This window comes from Euwallacea fornicatus, chromosome 28 (genome assembly GCF_040115645.1).
Source record: "Euwallacea fornicatus isolate EFF26 chromosome 28, ASM4011564v1, whole genome shotgun sequence".
NCBI classification, from domain to species: Eukaryota; Metazoa; Arthropoda; class Insecta; order Coleoptera; family Curculionidae; genus Euwallacea; species Euwallacea fornicatus.
In genome coordinates this window covers 2,091,667-2,117,196 of record NC_089568.1, presented here as the reverse complement: position 1 = coordinate 2,117,196, position 25,530 = coordinate 2,091,667, and the positions used below count along the sequence as shown (strand labels likewise).

The window sequence follows — 25,530 nt, the reverse complement described above, 5'->3', positions numbered from 1 at the left end:
ACGCCCCTTCAAAAGTTCCCTTTAATTCTAGAACATTAACTCACTTCCAATCTATTTGCATTGATTCAATTAGTATGCAATGTGAGAATATCTCTCCAATATCGCAATCGGCAAGTAACTTTTCCTCAAATTTCTAGCATTTAGTTACCTGAAATACACAAAACTTGATAACGATACAATCATCGTCTCCAAATAACCATTAAGTGTTATCTTGATAGCTGAACAAACGGCTCGATATTTTAAGGGTTAGGATTAAGGATGATCTCTCGATAGTAATAGGATTAAGTAAATATAACAGGAGTAGATAATATTTACTGTTTATGTAAACCTGAAAATAGGTAGTCTACAATAGAAGGAAAGTAAGTATAGCAGTCAATAGTGGGTGGGGTGCAACATTATTTTACCGGCGTAGAGGGAATCACTATTCAATACAGTGTGTTCAAACGTGTTTGGAGATGACAGAGCTGTGAAGAGGAAGAAAGTGCGGAACAGTGATTTAATGTTTTTGGTTAGTATTGAAAATGATAAGAGCTGAGAATTTCTCATAAAACCTTGTACTAAATCTATTAAAGAATACGTCATCCTCGCTCAATATGTATGAACGTAAAGTTTCCTCATAATCGCAACTTCCACCATTAAAGTTTTTACGCACATAAACAACTGGTTATTCCACTAACACGTATATATTGCAGAATTATGACTGTTTTAAAACTTTATATCATATAGTTCATAAAACTCCGAACGAACATTAATTATGTTGTCGTTCTTTATGTTTGGCCAGTTACGATAGGTACTCTTGAAGAAATAATGGCCTTAATACTAAAAACTTTATTCCCCCTGTATCACGTTATTATACTAATAACTTCTTCAATTCAGTTTTACCGCTGACAAATCTGCATTTGAATTGTTTACGTGAGTGCCGAGGGCTTAATTTCATCAACGACAAATAAAAGGGATCATATGTATTTTTAATGATAAAGTGTTGTTTATTGGACAGATTTAGTACGTATTCATTTAGTTTATTACTGCCATACATTACTATAGATTTGATATAATGTGCATTTATTCTGAAATCAAAATGGAAATGCATTGTCCCGTAGGACGGGACGCCCCGATCTCTATTTATATCAGGTTTTTGAAAATTAATTGTCCGCTAGCCTAATAAATTACCGTGTCAAAAAATCTGGATTCATTACAAATGTAAATTGCTCCAGATCTATCTTTATTGCGGATTACCATACTGCCCAGCCGCAAATAAATAAAATGCAGGAAATGAGAAGTATTATTACATTTTATGTATCCATTGTTACAAAATGCTCGGGCCTATTTATTTTTATGGCCAGATCCATTAATTTTTAATTGATGTTTCCCTGGATTGGGGGAAATTGAAATAATTCTGATGCCGCCGATTTCGTCCATTATCCTTGATGAAAAACAGCCTTAAGGCAAATGAGATAAAATCCGCGTAATTATAAAATAATTTAAATAACAAGTTCAGTTTTTAGTTTTGGGGATGCTTTAATTAAGGGAATATAAAGTTTGGAAGCACATGTTTAGCGCTAGGAAAAGAATGCGTTTAGAGCCGATTAATAAAACTAATTAAAATTCTCGCAGTTTCAACATTAATAAAGCATGTTTGAACAGCTTTTTCAGTATAACGGCGCCCTTCACACGTCTCTTTTATTTCGCCTTTATCCCCAGGCTTGTGGAACTGGGCTCATGTGTCCAACTATAGGCCCCATTTATAGGAATTCGCCCGTTTTCAAATTATACTACTGTTAAAAAATAAAAAAAAGTTAATTTATTTATAAAATAAAAAATCTTTATTTATTCTTTAAAATGAACGCCATCGCCTTCACAGTTTCTTCCGCCCGACTTAATGCGCCTACGTCATAATTCTTTACAATCCTCAAAACACTCAAAAAGGTGTTTTCCGTGATGGTCTTCCGTACTTTCTTCGATTCAGCTTTTACCTCCGCAATTGAGTCGAAACGGAATACCCAGAGCGGTCTTTTAAGCTTGTCGAACAACCAGAAGTTAAGCGGTGCCAAATCGGGCAAATGCGGTGGTTGTGGGACGATATGGGCCGGGTTTTGTCAAAAATATTCTCTGTGGTGTGGGACGGTGCATTAACGTGATGCAGAAATCAACAACTGTCTGTCCACAAGTCTGGCCTCTTGAGGCGAATTTCTCCACGCAAACGGTGTCAATGCTCAAATAATATTTGTTGTTAACGGTTTGGCCCGGCGGAAGAAATTCCATGATGCAGAACATGGCGATAACTGAAGAAAACATGATCTTGATTTTCAAGTGACTTTGATACGTTTTTTTAGTTATTTCCACACCTTTTGCACGATATTCGCTGGATTGATCGGCTGTTTTCCGGATAGATCCAAGTCTCGACGCCCGTAATGATGCGTTTCATAAGTCAAAAATCATTATTTGACAGATTTCAATGCGACCACATTTTTTACAAAAAAACTAAGTGGTTTTGGAACGAGTCGAGATTCGACGCGTTTGTGGCATTAAACATCTTTTAAAATGGTAAAGGTTGATTCAAACGAAATGCCCGTAGCACCAGCAAGGCCTCTATTTGTCAATAGACGATTTTGGAGTATCATATCTTTGATTTCCTTGACATGGCATTTACGAGTAGATGGTTGTCCGAGCTGTTGGTCTCGAACTCCCTCTTGGCCTCCTTTAAAGTCTTTGTATCGTTCGTAAACATCTTTTGCGGCATAACCGTTTTACTAACGGCCTTCTGTCGCATCCTCAGAGTTCCTGTGGTATTCATTTCGCAAAAAAAAATTTAACGAAATTTCTTTGCTCAACATAATCAGGCATAGTAAAATTCGAAAAACTCACTTGTGCATGCTTACAAAAACACGTGTAGCTCTGCAGCAAATGGACATATTGACACCAAACTTTGCATACATGTCGCAGACAGTGCTACCAGCTTGCAAAAAATAATTTCAGGATTTTATAGTATTCGCGAAATATATGTAAAAATTCGCCTAATTTTTTCTTCATCACAGTAGTATAACGGTTTAATTAAAAACTTTCTCATCGTACCTTCTCCCTTTTGATTAAATTAAATTTTAGGCAAAATTAGACTTGCAAATTGAAAATTCCACCATCTATATATCGAATATGTGTATATACATTAATAATCAGCATCTCACTCATTTTACTACATTAGCGGAAGTATGTGCTCGCAGAATGAAATGGGCATCAAAATGACCAGTGTGGTCGCAAATGAAAGGGGGTATCGCGCACCTAAATGCCGAGATTGTAAGAAGTTCGCGCAGGTGAATCATTGGAAACTGATCCAAAAAAATTTGTATATCTGCGATCAAAATGGGAAAAGGTACAAACGTAGGACCCCCCTTTGAAATTTTTTTGGTAAATTTAAAAGTTTTTATGATTTTGAAGGTTCTTTCCATAGAAAATATTAAATGAAATTATTTTCCTTGCAGTGTTAACGGCGTTTTGATTGGCTTTTTGCACTAACTTCTTTGTTTTGATAAAAGTGTTTTTCAGGTAACAATTTCTTTTATATCGGTAATTAAGCCGAGTCAACGATCACGGAGGGATGTGAAACTACGACGAATTAACCCACAAACTTGTACCCCCAAAAGACCAAAAATTTGAAACTCTTCGTTTTGAACACTCTCATAAATTTCGGTATATCGTGCAAAGTACACATTATTATTATTAAAAAATTCTATCGTTTTAATACTAACTGATAATATTTGCAGGCTGAATAATTTCGTTTTCTGCATTTTTACTTGATCGTTAGTGTGAACGTGTGAGTGATTCGTTAAAGTCACGTGAAGTTTTTGTGTAGGTAAACATGTGTTGAAAAGATAATATTTTTTCCAGTGGTTGATATAGGTGTTATTTATACCAAAAGTTTTATCTACCGCAAAGAGAGTTAACAAAATAGCTACATCGAGAACTGATTCGAGTTGTTAGAACGTTTTTTTTACAGGTTTTTACGTGACTTTTTAAGAAATTTGATCGTTTTGGTTAATTGAGAAACTATACAACCACAATCAAAACGACTAAACCCTTTTGCATGCACATCTGAGTTATGGGTTGGAGCTTGTTGTGCCTTAAATAATTTCAGAGATATTGCAACTAATGAGAGATTTAAATACACTCGCTTTTCTACGCGCAGATATGTTTTTTAATGAACTTTCAATTAACGTGTTTCTGCTGCAATATCTAATTGGACGAAATAATAAGTAACGTTTCTTTAATACAATTATTGGTAGGGATGAATTCGGAAATCGATCTGAGATGGTCGCGGGTGGTCACGTGGACTCGATAATGTTGAATAACTCGAAGGTAAGCAAAATGTGGCAATTTCGTCAGAGAGGTAGTTAAAAACGATCATTTGAAACATCGTTTCTAGTTACCTCTCTTTTAAGGATTGAGTGCATATTTAATCGATTCGTGTGAAAATCGATGTACATATGTATGCGTATGTGTTATATATAAAAATTATTTCTCTGCCAATTAGTGTTATGATTACCTCGGACAAATTCGACAACGAAAGAAATGCTGGCGAAATAAACAATTTCCCATATGTTTAACTCTTTGCCTGATCAATACATAATAGTGTTCATGGAGTCATTTTAGTTTTCCGACTTTAGTATCAAGTAAAATAAATGCTTCACAAGATATGTCTGGAGTAGTGCACGACACCCAAATAGAAACCACTGGGTGGCGCGATCTACAAAATCAAAATAGACCGTTCAATGTTTTTCGCTCATCCTGTATTACTTTAAGTAATTTTAAAATGAGCACAAAACGAAAACTAAATCGAGCTCTCTGCGCGATTTTACCAACACCAGTTTACTCTGGAGGTTTTCGATGTATTTTATAATAAATCATGGCCGTGCATGGAACCAGACAAAAAACCCCTGGTTTTGTATAACGAGTGAGATTTTCTGGCACGAGCAAAGCAAGGTCCGACACTATGACACGAGTTACACAAAATACCATATTCTAAAACGTTTCATACATAAATGAAAAAGAGTTTGATGAATAATACATATAAAAATTAGAAGAAGGCAGATAATTCATTTTATTCATATTGCATCACATATATTAACCATTATTGTTATCATTCCGATTTGTTAGCTCAGTTGCGAAATTCAAATAGCTGTTTAAAGCTAACTTATAATGCGTCGAGCTGCCTAATCCATGGAGGCAAAAATAACCGAAAATATTCTGCAACTGACTGAAATGGAAACACTGAAACAACAATCAAAATGCCTGTACCTTTACGTTTAAATAATTTTTCTCCATTCCAAATTTTATTATTTATAGATAAACTGATAATCATTATAATGCCTGTGATAACAGGTACAAAATCGAAATGTTTAATCAGACAGTTAAATGAGTAAACACATTTTGTATTTCCAATAGTGGTTATTGCAGTTTAATTTCGAGAATAGTGTATGTGAAATATTCTTTTTAGTAGTGTGTCAAAATGTCAGATATAGCAGCAGAAGATATTATGTCTCCATCCAAAGTTAGGGAGTTAATATTTGCATATGAACGCCAGTCGAGCGCATTAGATGTTCCGGAGGAGCATTACATTGGTAGGCAACGTACCAGATCTATTGGAAATATTCTCTCTTATAAGCAATTTCGGCAACCCAACCTAGAAATCCACAGCTTGGGAGACATAGAAAAAGAGTTGATCAAAATCGACGCCCATCTCAATTATTACGAGGTTTATGAGAAGGAAACGCACGTAGCTTTTCAAGAGCAGATGTTCAATGTTTTAACTGTGATTGGGAGTATCGATCCTGAAGGACATGAAAGCGCCATCCAAAAGAAAAAGGAGTTGATAGGAGAAACTAAGAAGCTAGCTAAGATCCTGAACTCTAAACTTCCATTTAAAGGAGTGCAGGGATATCGAAGTATGAAAAAGAATTACGCAAATTTAGTTCGCAAAGAGGAGGCTGTAGTTTCAACTACTTCGATAAGAAACAAAGATCAGAAGACAGTTTCGTCATTTATCAATGGTGGTTTCAAATCTGAAGAGTCCTTGAATTCCACCAGAGATTCTGTGGACTTCTCCGTGTCTTCGAGAGTCGATGATGTGTCTCCTGTTCAATTCAATAAAATTGAAGATAGACCTGAAACAGCCACGCCACCTCTTGAGAATAAAGTCGTCAACGACATCGGCTATTTGCCTTCAGTGTCGAGACTGAAGAAGTTTTTTTCCTTCAGAAAGGATGAGAAAGATAACTTGAAGTTAACGCCCGCTTCATATTCAGGAATTAGCAGATCTCAGTCTCTTAATTTGAAAAACGCCAACTGTACCGCTGCTAAAAAAGAAGCAATTGAAAGACAAAGCATGAAAGAGGATTCTATAGTTGAAGATCAAGAAGATGATAAAAATCTAAGTTTCAATGGCGGTTCCAATGTGGTGGAAATTAAAGAAGTTGAAACTAGTCGAGAGAGTAACGTTCACACCACTAATATTGGAGAGGGCAAAAAGACACATGTATCGGTGTCTAAATTGAAGAACTTGTTTGAGCGCAAGCAAAAAGAAAGTAATGAAGGTAAGTGTTTTTTGTTTATTTATTTTTTAATTCATGATACATTCCTTGGTCGATACAAGCGAAACAAGTAAATCACTTGCAAAGTAGTTTCACAAAAAATATCATAGAGCACACATGAACCTTTACAATTTTTTATTCGAATTTTTTTTCAAGTTTTTGTAGCGAATTCATATTTCAGAATACATTAGAGTGACATCAATGATTCTTCAGATTTCATTTCGAACTGTGCTGATGCAACTTTCTAATCAGTTTGTGATTTTGAGAAATTAGAACCTTCTCAAACTTTCTGCTAATGTCCACTTCGTTAATAAAATTTCTGTCCTCTTTTTTCTAAAGATTAATTAAATGCTGCTCTAAAGAACCGCAAAATTTTCTGAAATTACTGAAATTCTGAAAGTTTCATAAAACACCTTTACGAACTTCGGCATATTTCCATGATACGTTTGCACGTTTCAGCAGAACGAGTAGGTTTTTTTATGAAATAATTTGATACAGAGTGTCCTATAGTTGTTCTCGAGTGTGGCATTCAGGTCATCAGTATTCTTGGTGCATTTTAATTCTCAGATCTTCTCTTTAATAATTGTTCTCAACGGTCTTAAATTTTTAGAGTTTGTGCCGTGTATAATGTTCACAAATTTAATTTCGACTCATTGAAAACTGTGAATTTTGATCTAAGCGGGAGTTAGATCACGAGAGAGTTTGAAATGGGAGCGAAATAGTTGAAATTTGATGTTTTCCTTTAATTTATTTAACATTCTCTAATTTAATTCAATTCAACTTTTAAAATATGTAAAACAACCAAACTGATATTAAAAAGCAGAATTTCTGAAATCGCTATTTATTACAGCAGAAAATCTCATTTCACAAATCATTACATATTGCGATAAGCAGTCTTTAACATAGATATAAGATAATAAACTAAAAATAAACAATGATTGCAGGTCTAGAGTTACTAACAAAAAAACAAGCTCACTTTAGGTCCAGTTTTAACCTACCTTATACAGAGGCGAACTTAGGAGCATTTAGGCTAAAACGAACTCTTTCAGGCAACTATATGAACTTCACTGGTTTACTGCATAATGTTGATATTAGAAAAAAGGCTGATATGAGTAAAAGCAAGAGCCTATCTGATTTGAAATCTGAGAGTTTCCGGTACTCGTTTAAAGATATTGATATTGACGAAGATGATTTGAGTAAAGAGTTAGACGGAGATGATGAGGATACATTTGAGCATGCTTCTACTGATTTGGAAAATGAAAAGGAAGATGAGAGTATAGCTAGTGCGTCCAAGAGTTCATTATTCATTCGGAGACTAAAACAACGATTCATTTTCAGTTGTTGAACCTAAAGCTTCGTCTATTGAAACACCACAGAGTGCATCTCTTACTTTTGGAAAGGTTGAATTACTCAAAAAGAGCTTTGGTAAGTTCTACCATATGTCCAGCAATTTTGATAGAAGGGACCTCTTTTAGAAAATCTGAATAAAAGTAATGCTATTGAATCCCAAAATGAAGGTATTCAACATTTACTCCATCAGACATTTGAGCCAACTTCATTTAGCGATGATAAAGTCGAAGAAGAGCCTATTCTAAGAGTTCCAGTCCAATTGAGGAATGGTGCGAATCAAATTAGCAGTTTCAACGAAAATCGTGGTAGGAAATGTTCTCTTTATACAGAAATTTATACTATAATCCGAGTCATTCCAGAACATATTATCACTGAAAATAGAAATGATAATAGCAAAGCGGGGGGAAAACCTGAAATATCTACTTATCAAGTGGAAGATGTTAAAGGTAAAAACAGCTTGTAGTGGAAATTTTAAATTGCCCGTTCCAAGCCCACGATCTTCTGTTGGTGTGATTTCATGATATTAAGAATTAATTTCAACTTTAATCGTCATATGATCCTTTCAAACAAAAACGTATTCACTCATGGTTTTCTTATATCATTATGGGTTTGGAAATGATCAAAGCGTCCATCGTGTATGATCATACATTTTTAGATGTGGCATTGTATAGTGCTGTAGCTGCAGATAATGTAATCTCTGGAACAGGGGACGTTGAGAAGCAAACATATGGTAAGTCGGTTCAAAAAGCAAAATGGAACTTTGTGGAAAGGGGATAGTCAAAAGAAAGTTTTTGTATTGGACACCATTATCTTCGATATGGGTACTTTTATCATCCCTTATCCATCCCATCCCCTAACCTGAACTAACCTGAAGTCTCTGTTTTTGCCCATCTACATCATTTAAATACAGGATGATTTGCAATGCAACCGACAGAGAACATGTGTGTACGTAGAGGATCTCAAAACATGTCAATTTTTTATTTGACGTTTTTCTCTGATGCTGAGGGTTGCTGAAATATCGATTTCAGAAGATGAATACAAAACTTTGAATTTCAGGAAAGACTTAGTCTGGAATAACGAAATTTGGAAAATATTTTTGTTTTATTGACGTCTTTATTAGCCAAAAATTTTAAGCGGCTGAAAGCTCAATAAGAAGTAGTTTAGGGGTGACCCACCCCTAAACAATAAAACAATATTTAACGCGTTTCAATATTTCCATCAATTTTTGAATGTAACAACTTTTGGTCCTTTTCGTACATACTAATTGTTATATTAATTGGCCAATAAAAATTCTTTGCAATTGGACTTTCTAGATGTTTCCAACTCCGAGGATACATCCTTTGCAACATTAAATGCAGAACCAGCCCATATTGCTACAGCATCCGTGGAGGGTTTGAAGCGAACTTTCGGTCAGCAATTTTCACCTCTAAATTTTCCTGCTTTAAGGCTACATCATATATTTTAGAAAGTCTTAATAAAAGAAATAGTGGAGACAACTACCATGAGGCGAAAATCCCTATTTTAAAAGTAGTGGAACCCAGTGATTCAACGTCAGAAAGCTCAGAAGAAGTGTCGTGCAAAGCAGACCCGCAAGACGTAGGTGCCGATTTTTCTCAAGATAAATTTCGTAAGTTTAAATTTTTGCTCCCGATGGGCAATTAAACTGTTCTGTATCCTAGATAATGAAGAAATATCGTACGGAATTTTAAGCCCAAGTCCTAAAGAGTTGAGAAGTGAAGAAGTTAAGCTGGAACCTATTTTTTTAAAGGCTCCTGAACATCCGATAATTGAAAACGATGCTGCGATCTATGGTAGTTTTAGGTGGTTGTAATATAGTGTGAAATAAACCGTGTCAGTTACAGGTAATATTGCCAAAGAGGATAGCTCTCCAGCTGTTCCTATTACTTTGCATAATGGAACTTTAGAAGGTAGGTACTTTCCAAGACTACCTATGAAAAATACTATTGAATTTTGATTTTTAGATGGCAACGAAAATACCAAAAAAACCTTAGATAAGGAACACATTGAAACCAAAATGCAGAGTCCAATGGAAATATTAGAAACACCTGTGGGTTATTCAACACTCAGTTCAGGTAATTTGTGCATCCATGAATGCTATCACTAAAGAGTAAATGGAACAGCAACCAACAGTTAACGCTTGAAACAAGAAAATTGGGCGATCTCAGAAAAAAAAAGTAAGCTGAGAAGAGCTTGGTTGATTTGGGTCAATTGAAGGCCACTTGCAGCTACTGCTGGCGTACCCTGAAAACTTTATTTTCCGGGCTGCCAAACGTGCCCCTCGTAGTGTTACTAACCCGACAAAGAACTCCATTTTCGTTCCTCTCGATTTTATCTAAAACATATTTCAAATCGTTCCACCAAACGCACTTGGTGTTCTCCCATTGAATTGATGATAAGCTCCTTTTAGTGTTAACATTTAATGTAATCTAACTAGAGTCAGTCTATAATAGATAATTGCATCTTCTAGGAAATTGCTCGGTTCTGGATCATCATTAACTTCCTGTGTATTTATGAAACACGTTTCTTCACCTGTCAATATTTTAGGTTTAATAACTGAACGGAATAAAAAAATTTTTTTATATAAGAAAAAAATTCATCTTACTGACGGAAATTGTACCATTTATCACTAATTTTCGGAGTTCACATGCACCCATGAGCATTGTGCGCAAGGGAAATTGCCTTAGACCGTAATGTTGCGGATAGTTGGGCGCTCAATTACCGCATTCTTCTTCTTTTGATACAGATCTTCTTCGGGTTTTCTGTAAATTCTTTGAGATTGCAGTGCATGAAGTCGAACATAACACACATTTTAATCATCCCCAAACCAAACCACAAAAATGCGTTTTTGCGTGTGCGCGCCCAACAAATTTAACAAAACACAGAACCGTATTAATTGCCGACATTTTAACAAGCATGATCTGTCCTCTCTCACGGACATTTTTATGATTTTGTTTAGAGCTTCTGATGTAATTTTGGCCAGTCTTAGGACACGTAAATTTTACGAAATCGTAATAATTTCAAAATATTACACGGTGACTGGCGGTTTTTTAATGGATACGCTAGAAATGCTTTGTGATTTTCGTTTTCAGTTCCGAGCACAGTAAGGGCAGAGGATAATGAGGGATTAGAAAAAGAGGACGTTCATTTTCATCTCAGCACTAGTCAAGAAAACATTCTCGAGGAAATTTTGAATGGTGAGGAAGCCTTGTGTAACGTGGATGAAGAATTTGAAAAACTCATGCAAAATAATTGAAGTATGCGTCTGGGTTTACGTTTCTTCATTTTGCTTATTTTATTTATTTAAATTTTAAAATTACGTAGATGTAGTTGAGCCTGTACGATTGTTGTTACTATAAAAGATAGTGTGTTGTCGATTCATAATTTAATTCTAGAAGTTTTACTAAAACACGTGAGTATCATTGCTATTCCTGAGAATTTGGGCTGCCACATTTATTCGGCCGCTCGATTTATACGTTAAAATACAAATTGAGAAATATTTATACAAATCCATGTTGTTACTTTCTTCAACAGTATCGCCACATTTAACGAAAACAAGAAAACAAAATTGCTTTTTTTTCATAAACCATATGCTTATCCAAACACAACATCGTAATACTCAATTGGCTTTACGAAAACATTCTACTTTAAATTGTGTGCAGGATATTTTTGCCTCTCCAGCTACAGGCGAAAGCTTTTCCTCTCTTATAAAAGCAAAACATTCCTGAAATTGCTAACCCACCTCCCTTAAATTTAAACAACGCAGAAAAGCGAAAAAGTGTCACACGTAAGTAAATATTTTTGCAATGAAAATCGTAAATAGATATAGAAGCATAGTGTCGGGTCTAAAAATGGAGACATTTCACCTCAAACGCAACTTTATTTCCTGTTCCACGGTGCAACCGTATCGTTTGGTATAACTTCGTATTCAAAACATCCTCATAACAATAAACAATAAAAGATAACGAAGGGAATAATTTCAAGCCTGGGTAGTCTACAAGTGCACATACAAACCATCCTCGCGGGTACAACACGACTGGAATATGTCGAAAAATATAAGAACTTCCCGGGATATTGTTCTCCGAAAGTTTCCTACTCTGTATCCAAATGGCCATTGGAAAATCGAAATATATATAACATCTTGGTAGCAGTCGAGGAGTTTTATATTAGCCTTTTAACAGCGAGCAATTTTATAAGGCGAATTCAGTTTCATAGTTGAAATGCCAGCAGCGTTCGTATATGCATATTGGCGCTCCTAATCTTAATATTTCTGGCGGTGGAGAATTTAAATGCTAAAACAAGAACAGGAGGAAAAATAAAATTTCCACTTTATGCACGAACTGGATCGATTCAGTAGGTACTTCCTGTAGTGTTATTAGCGGAAGCGGAAATTTATGACACCCTGGAGGAATTTTTCTTAACACTTGAATGAATGAATGGATTGGGAGAGACCTTTAGTTTTCATGGCAATTTTTTCCCAACGAGGGACCTTTAGGTATAATAATCTATGTTGTTATAGCAATATTCTTTACAGTTTATAGGTAGCCGAAGGTTCAGTGGGAGGAGCAGGAATAATACTGCACAACATTAAGTTTTGAATCTGAGATATATTTTTTCCGGGCAAAAAATGAGGCGGTTCGTGATTATTTCCCAAAAAACCAGTAAAAATCGCAGTTTTTGGTAATGAATCACGTATTGTAATATAAAAAAAAATCATTTCTAGTGGGTTAACGTGATATTGGCCCAAAGTTTTAAAATTGAAAGCAAAGTAGAAACACTAGTTAGAAAATACGTACGAAACGCTTAATCGGAAATTATTAAAAGGGTAAAACATTTCCGAATACTAATATATAGGGACAAAGAGTCAGCACTAAAACGGCTACACGAATATACAAGTCTATATGACAAGTGAAAAAATATCTAACGAAAATAGCTATAAATATACTTCCATAGTTGAAAATGATTTAGAATTTACATTTTTTTGAAATCATAGTCGATTGTTATTTTCAATTAAAATTAAAAAATTATGTCGGTTTTTGACAAAACGGTAGGCTGCGGCAAAAACCTTAGCACGCCACTGGAGTGACATCCAAAGGTGCCTTAAGACTGTTTTTGCTTTACTTCAGTATTATACTGAATAAAAAATTTTGAAAAAAGCCGAAATTTGAAAACGCTCTCTGGCGCCACGGACTGTAAGCGTATCTATATGCGGTTTTCGCCATTAATATACTCTCAAAAATGAAGCTGTCGACATTTTCGCTAGTTTTTCCTACCTAGCCGCGAAATGGGATTTTCCTGTCAAAACACTCCAAATCCAAACACCCTGTACATATACAGAGATCCTGGTAATTCGACGTGTTCTTTGGATAGGTGATATTGCATGACGTAAGAAGTAAATTGAACCTATATATGCAAATTCCAAAACTCCCTAGATTTTGGGTTATTTCAATTATTAATTTTTTTTTAATTCGGGGCCTTAATGACTTCAGAGTGATTTTTTAAGAAACCCTTTTTGGGTTTTTTAACTTTTGCCAGTCCATTACTTATCTAACCTTGTGATTTCCCGTAAGGAGTGAAATATGCCCCGAAGTATTTACATTACGTGAACATTTTGTTATTATTAAAATTGAAGTTAAATTGTTCACCTGAAGCATTTCGACTATTCTTTTTTGACCCCAAATGTTTTGTTGGACATGTAACACCCCATTGGACAGCTATTGAAACGGGGACATTTTTAGGATAATTTCTGTGCATACTACCCTGGACATTTTTTTTGAAAATTGTTCAGAAGAAGTTGGGATATCTTCTCTTAAAAATTTACTCCAGAAAAGTTTTTATTGAAAATCTTTACGTCCTGCAAATGTTTCCGGACATATTTTATTCCATACGGAAATTCCTAATGTCAGACATATGATCGAGTAGCGAAAGTAAAAAAAAATCCAAAAAGGATTTATTGAAAAATTATTGTTATTTTAAATCGTTAAAACCCCGAATTAAAAGAAAACTGAAGTGCCTGAAACTGGCTGGTGATTTTTGGAATATGCATGTATGGGCTCATATTACTTTTTACCTCGTGCTCCATCACCTCCTCAAAGGAATACGTCGAATTGTCCGCAGCCCCGCATATACAGAGTGTTTCGTAAGAATACGTATGTATTCCAAGGGTGATTTTAAAGTGAAAAATAAGACTTTTTTTCTTATGCATGTAAGGCCTAGATCCACTTCCCATCCCGCCTCCAAGGTGACTCGAATTACCAATAAATTCCTTAATTTGGAGATATCTACAATCTTTAGTGTATCGTACGCCCATAGGGACTTAAGATGAACTTAGAAATTGAATTTCGCACAAGTGCGTAACAGTTAGGAATAAACCGGGTATTTTTGCGAAAATTCGCTGATCGTACTCAGGGGCGGGCAGTCTGTGCTGATCCACTTGGCGCGCATTTTCGACATTTACTTTGGGCGTGGCCGTTTTTTTTCGAAAATTATTAGATTTAGAGTAAGAAAACAGGAGGTAAGAAAATTTTAAAAATGACCAGGCTTTCTATTGGATATTTTTTTACAATAAAAAAATTAAAACGTGTAATTGTTTGGAGGGAAAACGTCTTTGTGATCATTTGTTTAATTACTTCTAGATAAAATAGAAATCTATCGAAATATAGTAGTGGAAGAGAGGCGCCTCTGCCTGACAATACATCGTAGCAAGTTCGGCTTTTTTGGTACTTTTCCATTTTGAGGAAAAAAATAAAACATAAATTTTTCCTTTTAGGTTTGAGTGACCATTGTGGGGTGGCGAGTGGATTTAGACCATGCAAGTATAGGAAAAAAGGTCTTGTTTTTTGCTTTAAAATCACCCCCTGGAATAAGTACATGTACTTGGGAAATACCCTGTACACATATACAAACACCAGCTCTGTTTCTCTTATTCATTTAAGGGCATCCAGAACCGTTCTTATCTTTAACGTGTTCTATACGAAAAACATGCACAATTCAGGAAGGCAGAATAGAAATTCCTAAATATTTTATTCGAAAGTTTGCAGGGAGGCATTCATCAATTTAAATGCTTATAAAATATTGACGTGAAAGTTGACTTTTATATTCTCTGGAAATTTTCTGCGATAAATTTCCTTTCATTTATTATTTGTTCGTAACCAAGCTGTGCATATATTACTGGTTGTTTATACTTTTAGTCGAGGTAGCGAAGCCACACGGTGACGAAGTTATACAGGGTTTTTCACATGAGACCGCGTACTTTCAAAGTGAAATAAAAAGTAGCTAATTAGAGTAAAAATCGGATGTATTATTGATTTAGATAATTAATCAATTTTTAAAAGTTCGGTGAATCTCCATTTATTCTTACCGCTTCGTTTCAAATCCGTCCTTTTGGCTCCAGAATTATTCTTTTACCACTCCAAACAAGGACTTTTGTATTATGGGATTTTTTGGAGAACAATTCGCGAGAATTTTCTCGCCAATGACGAATTAGAAGGGATAAAAATTTAAAAGTAATTGTTACGGAACTATTCATTTTGATAATTAATTTAAAACTGAAATTGACGAATTTTTTCTTCGTTTGTCAAGATCAGGATGGAGATTTGCTTCGCCGCGTAATGAGAAGTTTTGAACTTAAAATCCGAAATCGCGTTGAAGTTCATGGAGAGCATTTAGAAGACATGACTTTTAAAAATTAAATGGTTATATACGTTAATGATAATCTCTGTAGAATGAGCTATATATAAGTTGAATAAAAGTTTTTTTTACTTTGATTAGAAAATCTTTATTCGCTTTCTAAAGTGCATAGTTCGATATGGAGAACACTGTGCAAAGGAGTGTAATCCGGCTTCTACCTGGATGCTTAGTCTCAGAAGAAAAGCTTTCAACGGTTACTTACAGCACTAATTTACCCAAATTTATGTCTACGCTATTACCCAGATTACGGTATAAAAATTTCCTGCGAGATTATGACAAGAAATTAATTCGAAAATAAATTATATCTATACAGTTTCACTTCAGATAAGCGTCTTTCCTAATAAACTTCTCCAAAAATTAGATATTCATCAATTTACTTTCCGAGACAAAATTTCATTTACATTATTTCCGCTTGTAGAGTTTAAGACTAAGCCCGCAAACCGAAATCCATTCTTCAAAACGTCCGTAAACCGATTTGATGCTAAAATCTAGACCAAACAAATCACTTAAGTTGATTAACTAATTTGCTTCGACTAGTAAAATCCGAGTTAATAAAGTTTTAAGGAAATTTGATTTGTACAGTTTGCTGCAACGAGTTTGCATCATTAAATACGATACCGAAGTTTCCCTTTTTTCCGTTTGAAACTTTACTTTCAAATTTAAGTTGCCAACTTTTCTTGGCACAGGAAAGCTGAGAAATTTTTCTGTTTTTATAGAAACATCTTGGAGCTATTCGTAGGTGAAAAAAAATTCAGCGAACGTCGTCGGAGCTGAACATTATCCAATTTTATTATTTGTCCTGGACTGACCCTAACTCTGTAAAACTTTCGAAACGAGACGTTAAAAAGTCGCCGTCGTTCATCAAGTATTACGTATTTTTCCCTCGATGGAATATTAATAAGCTTTTTTTATATGCAAACAAAATCATTCATTAATGGTCCCGCCGATGATTATTCATTAATGCACGACTGCGAGCGCACGGTCTCCCACAACGGTAATGCGTGAGTGCGCCGAAGGCCTTATCAAATATGTACTTTACAGTGCGTAGAGACACGCAGCAAAACATCTCCATTCCTAACCAATTTGGTGTTGCGTAGCAAAAGACAGTGCATCGCGAATTTATGCGTAACAGAACATCGGCCCTTATCACATCAGCAGACCACATTGGCGTTTTAATAAAATTAAAATATAAATTGTCGGAAATTTCGAAAAGTTTAATATAAAAATGGCGGCTACGTTCCATCCAGGTGTGCAAAGAAGTGGTGGAAAATACTGCACATTTCTTCGCGTTTAAAAAGCATTTTCGCATTTTTTTATAAGTCAACAGTGATAGGAATTAAGCAAGTAAGAATGAAGAAAAAACACATTTGTATTAATAATAACGAGCCGAATAAAGTCTTAAAATGTTTATTTAGGTATTAAGTACGAAAATGAAGGGTTTTATGAGACGAATCACGTACGTAAATGGATCCTCCGTATTGCGCTTTACATATTACGTGCTATGTCCGATTTCATGCCAATTTAATGCTACTTTTAAGTCAAAGTTAAAATATGTATAAAATATCTTAATTAATTCTTCCAAGGAATCTATGTTCGAAAGCCACTAGTCATTCTCAGTTCCACACTAAACACACGTTACATTCTTTATGAAGTTCGGATTTGATTGTGACATACACTTCGTTTAATGTACAAATATTATAGTGAATCGATATAATAAATATTAAATATAATACAATAAATAATAAAAAAATTAATATATTCAGTTTCGCAAGTTGTGCCACGTTTCATAGCTGTAACTTTACCGAAACAGATCTCAACGGGAGGCTCAATTTAACACGCTAAAGTCTTACGTCGTCCGTTGTAGTGTATGTATAACGCTACAGTAATAAAAAGAAGTATTTTACAAGTGAAACGAACGTATTACTGCATGTTAATAAGGTTCAGTATATCAGGAGCAAAATATTTACATACAAATTTTCAATATTATGTAATAATGTAGATTAAAATTATCTTTGAGGTAATTCAATTTTAGTTTAGGAGTGTTTGGTTTAAACACTCAAAATAGCAGTTACTTATACATGATTTGTATGTATAAGTCATAAATGTTTATCTTAATTTTAGACATTTTTTGGTCACTTATTTACATTAGACCTAAACCTAAATCACAAGCACTAAATCTCTGAAACCCGAGGGCAACCGTTAGATCACAAATATAATTAACCTTCTTTTGCCCCCCCTTTGGCGTCTTCTTGGATCTTAAATATAGATTTCTTAATCCGCAAACAAGACAATCTAGCTCGGGCATTTCCAGTCCAGCACTCTTCAACAATCCTCACTACCTGCCCCAGCAAAGTATCTTTCTTCCATTCTTCCCTTAGGTGGGGCCTAATATTCCTCGTCACTACAATTTCCACTATGTTTTTCTTCCTAAGATCCAATTCTGCATTTTCTAGTTCCCGAGCGTATGGGATTTGGTAGCTTGGGGCCAAATCGTTAGGGTCCAATACGCATCTACTCAGAATTTCCCATATAATTAAGGAGAAGCTGTATATATCTCCCTGAATATATGATTCTACTGTTTTAGGATTGTAAGAGTGAGTCAGAAACTCCGGTGCCAAGTAACGCATGTCTAAGTTATAGACGTGTTTGGGTTTTATGAGTCCCCGAGGTGGGGTGGATGATGAGTAGGTTGCTGCTTTGGAGAAGTCGTCGAAAGAACACTTTTTACCCGCTCCTACTTGGATGTTCTTGCTGTTGATGTTGTTATGGGTTATGCACGCCTTGTAGTTGCTTCCAATTATCTCAGTATGTAGATGAGTAAGGCCGCTGGCAAGGCCTTTGATCATTTCCATAGCCTCTGAAGGAGTTACTGTATGATCGTGTAGAAAGTTTCTTAATGAGCCATTAGGATGGAATTGTGTTATCAAATACATTTCACCTTTTTCTGAAATGTGAGCCACAAAAGAATTATTAAGAAATTTCATTTTCTACTATTGTACCTTGTATATCTGCCGCAATGTAGCCAACGATATTGTCATGTCTCATCAAGCTCATTTGGAAAATTTCAATGTCCCTCAGCCAATGGGTTTCCGCTAACTTCTTGTAGATTTTCACAGTCACCCTGTCGCCTTTCCATTTGCCTTGCCATATGTCCGCATATTTGCCTGTTGGGAAATATTGTTGATGTTGCTGAAGCTAATTCAAAATTACACGCACCTTTTTCTACTCGAAGGTCAAGAGAAATGTCCCTGCCAATTGTCCTTTCATTTATCGCCATAATCGCTGAGTCGGGTATAGAAGGGCAAGAACCTATAACGCTTTCTTTCTCATAAATTTCGTTATCAGTGATGGAATTAGAAAAATAATCCAGATCCATCAAATCTGAAGTTTCTAGTTTTTTTCCGATTTTCATTTGTGACGATATTTTTTTGAATTTTAGATACGATATCACGATTCCGATTATGAAAAGAACTAAGGAAACGGTGATTGAAGTAAACATGATCCTATTGATTGGAATTTCATGCTTCGCCGTTGGCGTCGGATCAAGTACAGCCAGCAAGTGCTTGTTGCAGAAGTCAAAGGTGTCGCAGCATTTTATGCTTTTGTTGTTGCTTCTTCCTTCGATTTGCGCAGCACGACACTGAAATGGAAATTTCTCTAGATATTTCGTTCGACATTACCCGAGAATATCGCTATAAATTAGCCTGCCATTCACCGTTTAGATTATGCGATTTTTTCATGCTAATGCCTTTTTGGAACTTTCAGACTTAAAGAGTGACTCTCGATATCTACCTGAAACACGGCCATCTCATTTGGCGGCAAACAACCGTAGGAAAAAACGGTTATTGGCTTTCCATCTTCTGCCTCCTCAAGATCCGCTGAGGCGAAACATTTTCCTCCCGGTTTAGTCTCGCAAGTTCCACTTTTTTCATGATCAGGGCACATTCCTTTGCAAAAACATGATAGAGGTTTGATGTTATCTGCAAAAATAGATTAAAACTTAAGCAGAGCGTATACAGCGCATAACGCATACCGTAATGCTTGTAACATAGAAAATTAGCTTGATGGTGATACATGTCTCCATTTGTACGGCGCGTGGTACGTATACAGGGGGTTTCATTTAAAGTGCACCAAGCGATTATCTCCGAATCCAAATTTAAAATAAAATTTCAAACAAATATTGCTTGTTACGAAAGGGATCGTCGAACGCAAACAAGCAAATTTTCGCTCAGTCATTTAAAGGATATTTCAAGATCAACTTTATTTTTTTAGCGAAGCAGCTTTTTTTTGTATACTTGCAAAGAGCTTAGGAAATTTAGTATTTTTCCCTGGAAAATTATTTTCTAAAACTTCATTTTCTAGTTATTGACGAAGACTGCAGCGGCGCGTTTAAAATGACACACAACTTAAATAAGGAAAAAACTCTGCTAACGGAAAATGAAAATTCACAAATTCTGAAAATTAAACCAAAATCATGGTAAAAATTATTTTTATACATTTATCAGTCAAAGAAATCCCCAAAATGTTGATCTTCCGTATCCAGGCATTTTCCGATTCTCATGATAAACGATCTGAAAACATATCCAGGGGTTTCTTCAGAGATTGCCTCGCAAGCTGCTTTGAAACGATTTCTTAAGCATCCGGAGTTGTTGGAACTTAAACATACATTTTTTTCTCTGTGATAAGCAAAAAGACAAAAATCTAGTAGGGTCAAATCAGGTGATTTGGGTGATCTTCACTGAACCCCTACGTACTATCCATTTTTCAGGAAACATTTCCTTTAAAGTCTCGTGCCACAAGAGCAAAATGGGTTGGATATTCATCATGCTGATACCACAAAGCAACTCTTGGGTCAAGAGTAATGTCTTCCCACAAAACCGGTAGCTCATTTAGCAGAAACCTACGATATTTCTCTCCATTTAAATTGCCTTCAATAAAAAATGGTCCTATTATTTTGTTGCCGACAATGCCGCACCAAACATTGATTGACCTATTTCTTTGATGTTCTACTTGTCTTAGCCAGTGAGAATTTTCAAGGTACCAATAATGGATGTTGTAGCGATTTACCTCATCACGGTTCAAGAAAGGGGGCTTGCCGGAAAAAATTACATTGAAGAAAAAGTTTTCATTCAAATAAATTTTTTTTCCTTGCTCAAGTTCCACCTGTTTTCCAATATTGTTGTCATGTAAATCTTGGTAGAGGAAAATATGATACCGATGTAAATTTTAAAATGCGAAGCACGCTGGCCAACGAAATGCCCAAATCTCTTGACAACTGACGGCAATTGACACGGGAATCAACAGTTACAGCAGCTAAAATAGCTATTTGGTCGTTTTCATTAGAGCCAATTTTTGCGTGATTTTTTTTTTTAGTTGTCTCCACGTTGTCATTTTCTACGTAAACTAACACCATTTGAATATTGTTATCTTTAGAAAACTTCTCCATTTTTCACTTTTAAATTAACCATTTTGCGTTGAAAAATTAACAATTAGCTTCGTCGCAAAAATTTTATTAAAATTTACAAATGAATACGATATTAAAAAAAAATACGAGAAAATGCTAATGAAAACATGGCGTTTTTGTTCGACTGATAAATGTTTCAAAACATAACTTTCACTGTGATTTTGGGTTAATTTTTAAAATTTGTGAATTTCTATTTTCCACTAGTAAAGATATTTTCATAATTGTAATGTAAATTAAGTTATATATTATTTCAAATGTGCCTTTTAAATTTTTGTTGACGTCTGGAAAACAATAAGTTTTAGAAAAAAACTATTCCCGCAAAAAAAAATAATTCTTTTAATCTTTCTGCAAATTTCCCAAAAAAATATGTCTCCGAAGTGTCCCTTAAATGATCTTGAGTAAAAATTTGCTTATGTGTTTTGGATGTCTGATTTCACAACAAGCAATGTTTGTTTGAAACTTTTCAAACATTTTGAATTCGATTTCGGAGACAATCGCTTGTGTCACTTTAAATGAAACGCCGTGTATAACATAGAAAGTTGAAATATTTTTAATACTCTGTGTCCGTTAGAAGCCCTTAAACTAAAATTATTCTTATTCATTTTGACAAATGAAGGGACAAGTTCGAAAATGGGATCATTCATAAAAAAAAAAAATATATATATATATATATATATGTATATGTACAGGGTGTGTCATTTAAAGCTGTGATTCAAGATCACTCGAGAATGATACGTTATATGAAAAAAAGGTTCAAATGGAAGTTGTGTGGTAAAGTAAAGGACATGGCATGAAGTTAGTGACTTTTAGTCAAAAAGTCATTTCAACGGCAACTTTTTTTTCCAAATGGCAACCCTGTACTTTTTTCAGTCTGTTGTAAACCTTCAAAAAATTAATATCTTTTATTTGAACAATTTTTTATTAGACGTTTTGCTGCAAAGCTATGCTTGATTCATGCCCAATTTTTGAGATAATCGAAATTATTGCATTTTTTTATAATTAAAATTGTTTTTCAATGCATTTTCCATTTAAAACTCATAAAAATCTTTCTATCTAATTTAAAAAAATGCTGATGAAATTTGGTGTGTAAAGGCAGTTTATGAAGGGGCCTTAATTGCAATAGAAATATCCGGTTTAATGCAAACTTATTCAAAACCATTTTAATACGTCAAATAAAACAATAGGAAATTTAACAAGTTTCGGGGTGATATCGTAATGAAATATGAATTACAACTTACTTGTATATTTTTACAGAAACGAAGGTGCGCCACTGATCTGAATCAAAATAAAAATAGTTAAAAAAGAAAAGTTGTTATTGTTATTGAAATCTTTTCCTTCAGTTTTATCTTTTGCTAGTGCAGTCTAGTGCTTTATTACAATATTTTTATTTCTGCAATTGTGTTAATAATGGAGAATTATTCAAATGCGGGAATGCCAGTAATGAAGTTTCTTGTTAATTGTAATTAATATTATTTTCTACGATATCAATCCATAATGTGTTAAATTTTCCATTGTTTTATTTGTCTTATTAAAATAGCTTTGAATAAGCGTGCATTGAAATGCATATTTTTATTGTAATTAATTCCCTCTTATAAACTGTCTTTACATACCAAATTTCACTGAAATATCTCAAGCGATTTCGGAAATATTCATCAGGTTCCATTTTCTTTTTGAACTTATACGGAACTTTGCTATAATCGCATAAATTATTGTTTCGAATTTTAGCAAATACAATGACAGTTCTGGTAATCAAAACCGCTGATCAAGCCGTAAGTAATATATAGTGATAATAGGTGCCTATTTCATTTCGTAACTAGGTTAATAAATAGTTAACAGCAGCTACAATGGTGGCTGAAGTTTTATCAGTACGGGGGGGGGGGGGGGGGGGGGGGCACATGAATATATTGAATAAATTAAAAACACCTATCCTAGTTTACAAAAGAGATGTGAAACTCCTCATTTTCAAACTACGATACATGTGTTAATGTGTTATGAAACTTATAGCTTGCCGTACTCGTGTGTTACTCGTATTGTATTGCAGAATTGAACTTGTTACACGAAACTATGTAATTCTTTACAGGTTACATAAATAACTTTTCTCTTCTCTCTTCTTATTGAAATATGTTTACATTACTACTTTAATGCTTAATTAAACACAAAACACATACCATAATCAAAGTCGTCTGTATATCTAGGCTCCAGCATACTCCAGATCTGTATTTCTCACGATAATTCTATAATATCACTCAAAAATGATGCACATGCTTCAAGAATGTTTGAAGCACTGACGACTACTAATATTTTGTCTAAGGCCTAAAAATTTTCAGGCAAAATTTGTGTACCTACCTACCTACAATGCCCACAATTTAGTCGATAGAGGGTATGGTCACCCGATACGGAGCCTTAGACCATTAAGTCAAGGACCTGCCTTACAATGCAGATTCATGAAAGGGAGAATAATTTTTCACAGGCTCTTCCTTCATAAGTTTATTGAGGGTTTTGTTTTATTAGATGGAAGAACTAAATGTTATTTGAAGGTAGAGGTACTAACTCTGTGATACGGCTTGAGAGATCTCTTTTCATCCTTCGCGATATCGAGATGTGGTACTTCCACGAATTGGGTTCCCAAAAGGATAATTTTAGACACGATATGTCCCGTTTGAACCACTCTGAGTTTGCAGTCTCAGAAAGCTGTTTCGTGCAAATTAATCAACAATCCTCTTTACGTATTAAGATTTATAGATATCGAGAACTTTGCGATAAAATTATTATGAGAAATTTGACAATCGAAAAAACGTGAGCAGAACTACTTTCACGAGGAGCTGGTTTAGTGTCAATGTTACATTTTCTCAATCGTGAGCTCGTCTATATTTACGATTAAATACGTGAGTGACCTAAAACGTGGTTGTCTTTGAGTCTAAATTCGGACTTACATCCTTGAGAAAGCTGGCTGAATTTTGTCGCAAATTAACGTTAACAAAAACATAATTAATAATTTTCTCAGGCCAGCTGAGTTTGAAATAAAGGGATATTTTGAGTCTGGACTAAACCTAAACATAAATAAAAATTAATTTTTCAAATAATTATATATATATATAATGGTGCACTGGATTAGACAAAAAATTAAAATAAAAGTAATTTAGTTTTTCATTCATTTTTACTTTTCAGTATTTTCGAAGTTACAGGGTGCTCCAAAAAACTTTGGCGTAACAAAAATACATTTTTTAAAATGAAATAATCTATATTACATCATCTACACTAATTTTTCGTGCAATTACGTATAAGTATTTTCGATATTAGCAAATGCGCAATTTTTTTAGCAATTTTTGAGTGAATTTAATTAAAAAAAAAGATCGAAGGAATAATGGGTTTCTGAAAATTTTTGATAAATCCACAAAGTATCATTCTAGAACGTAGTCAAAGAATACGATTGTTTAATTGCAAGTTAATTTAATGATAAATATGTAATTAGTAATTTAAATAGAAAAATATGGTGTTGAATGATATTAATCAGCTAAATATGTAAGATCGCTTCGTCTCCGATTTATAACATATACTATATCATTTGAAGGGGAATTAAGAAATATATTTTCGGCACTCCACGGTTTTCTGCACCACCCTGTAACTTGGAAAATAAAAATTCGTGAAAAACTCGATAACTTTCATATTAAATTTATATTCTAAACCTTACGGCTTTTGAGATACGCTAGTGGACCGTCTTCGTGGACAACCTCGTACCTTTAAAGAACATTCGATTCCGAGGCTAAACTTAGGCATTTTCATAAACAAATTAATTAAACAAAAAAACAAACGGTAATCGATGGATTTGTCGAGTACTCAAGCCCTAACAGATGTGGTTTATTATTGTCTCTGGCCCCGTCTCTAGCTGTCGAAGTTAGATCTGTCGTGTGATTCCTCATTGAAAGAATTAATTTTAAAATATTTAAGTAGAAATATAGACTTAAGATAACAATAACAAATTAAAATGGAAAAACGTTTGCGCCTGAGCGTTATTTAGTATTTTCTTTTAGTTGTACGTATGCATGATTTCGAATCTGACGATGCCATACAGGGCGTATGGCTACACCGTTACATTTTTTGAGGTCGCCCCCACGGCCATTTTTTAAATCGATTAGCCATGGGCATTAACGCAGGATGGACAAAAAGGTAACAATATTATTCGGAAACTAATTTTGCTCAAGTTACTACATTTGCAATATTGAGAATGCGATCGAAATCCATTTTACTCCGGAAGAATATAAAAGATGATCCACAATGGATAAATGTAAGCTCTGTTCCAACAGGAAAGAAAACCAATTCAGGACCGTCAGAAACAGTTAGAAAGATATGCAAGGCGACCCGACCGGTATACCACGCATATTTCTGACTATTCCTGACGGCTCTGAATCGGTTTTCCTCTCTGTTGGA

The 25,530-nt window shown here is 34.6% G+C and overlaps 2 protein-coding genes across 10 annotated transcripts; one reads left to right on the top strand and one right to left on the bottom strand.

The window, feature by feature from the left end:
- Positions 1 to 344: 344 nt before the first annotated feature.
- On the top strand, positions 345 to 11,358 carry LOC136347343 (uncharacterized). Of its 9 annotated transcripts, XM_066297250.1 has the most exons (17): positions 346 to 508; positions 2,334 to 2,544; positions 3,541 to 3,847; positions 4,278 to 4,350; positions 5,489 to 5,612; positions 5,679 to 6,584; positions 7,526 to 7,864; positions 7,920 to 8,006; positions 8,057 to 8,236; positions 8,291 to 8,377; positions 8,587 to 8,661; positions 9,245 to 9,340; positions 9,397 to 9,558; positions 9,611 to 9,742; positions 9,788 to 9,859; positions 9,914 to 10,024; positions 11,042 to 11,358. In XM_066297250.1, exons 5-17 carry the CDS (start codon positions 5,501 to 5,503, stop codon positions 11,203 to 11,205), a joined length of 2,523 nt encoding a protein of 840 aa, XP_066153347.1. In that variant the 5' UTR covers positions 346 to 508; positions 2,334 to 2,544; positions 3,541 to 3,847; positions 4,278 to 4,350; positions 5,489 to 5,500; the 3' UTR covers positions 11,206 to 11,358. The 9 variants fall into 9 exon arrangements, with proteins under 9 accessions (XP_066153345.1, XP_066153347.1, XP_066153343.1 ...); XM_066297248.1 differs by having other exon boundaries at positions 345 to 508; positions 5,489 to 6,584; positions 8,057 to 8,233; XM_066297245.1 differs by having other exon boundaries at positions 347 to 508; positions 3,541 to 3,843; positions 5,489 to 6,584.
- A 5,671-nt stretch (positions 11,359 to 17,029) lies between these two features.
- On the bottom strand, positions 17,030 to 23,414 carry LOC136347376 (bone morphogenetic protein receptor type-1B-like). The gene is made up of 5 exons (XM_066297294.1): positions 23,271 to 23,414; positions 19,431 to 19,618; positions 18,855 to 19,278; positions 18,638 to 18,802; positions 17,030 to 18,582 (listed from the first exon to the last, which is right to left on the bottom strand). Exons 1-5 carry the CDS (start codon positions 23,305 to 23,307, stop codon positions 17,855 to 17,857), a joined length of 1,542 nt encoding a protein of 513 aa, XP_066153391.1. The 5' UTR covers positions 23,308 to 23,414; the 3' UTR covers positions 17,030 to 17,854.
- Between the last annotated feature and the right edge of the window lie 2,116 nt (positions 23,415 to 25,530).

Bases quoted from the DNA above. Each gene is read 5' to 3' on its own strand.
- LOC136347343 (XM_066297247.1), top strand. From the start codon at position 5,501: ATGTCAGATATAGCAGCAGAAGATATTATGTCTCCATCCAAAGTTAGG. The intron at 9,341-9,396 runs GTCAGCAATTTT...CATATATTTTAG, and splicing joins GGGTTTGAAGCGAACTTTCG to AAAGTCTTAATAAAAGAAAT. The intron at 10,025-11,041 runs GTAATTTGTGCA...TTTCGTTTTCAG, and splicing joins TTATTCAACACTCAGTTCAG to TTCCGAGCACAGTAAGGGCA.
- LOC136347376 (XM_066297294.1), bottom strand. From the start codon at position 23,307: ATGCTGGAGCCTAGATATACAGACGACTTTGATTATG. The intron at 19,619-23,270 runs GTATGTGTTTTG...CTATTTTTGCAG, and splicing joins TACAGACGACTTTGATTATG to ATAACATCAAACCTCTATCA. The intron at 19,279-19,430 runs GTAGATATCGAG...TTTCCATTTCAG, and splicing joins ATGAGATGGCCGTGTTTCAG to TGTCGTGCTGCGCAAATCGA.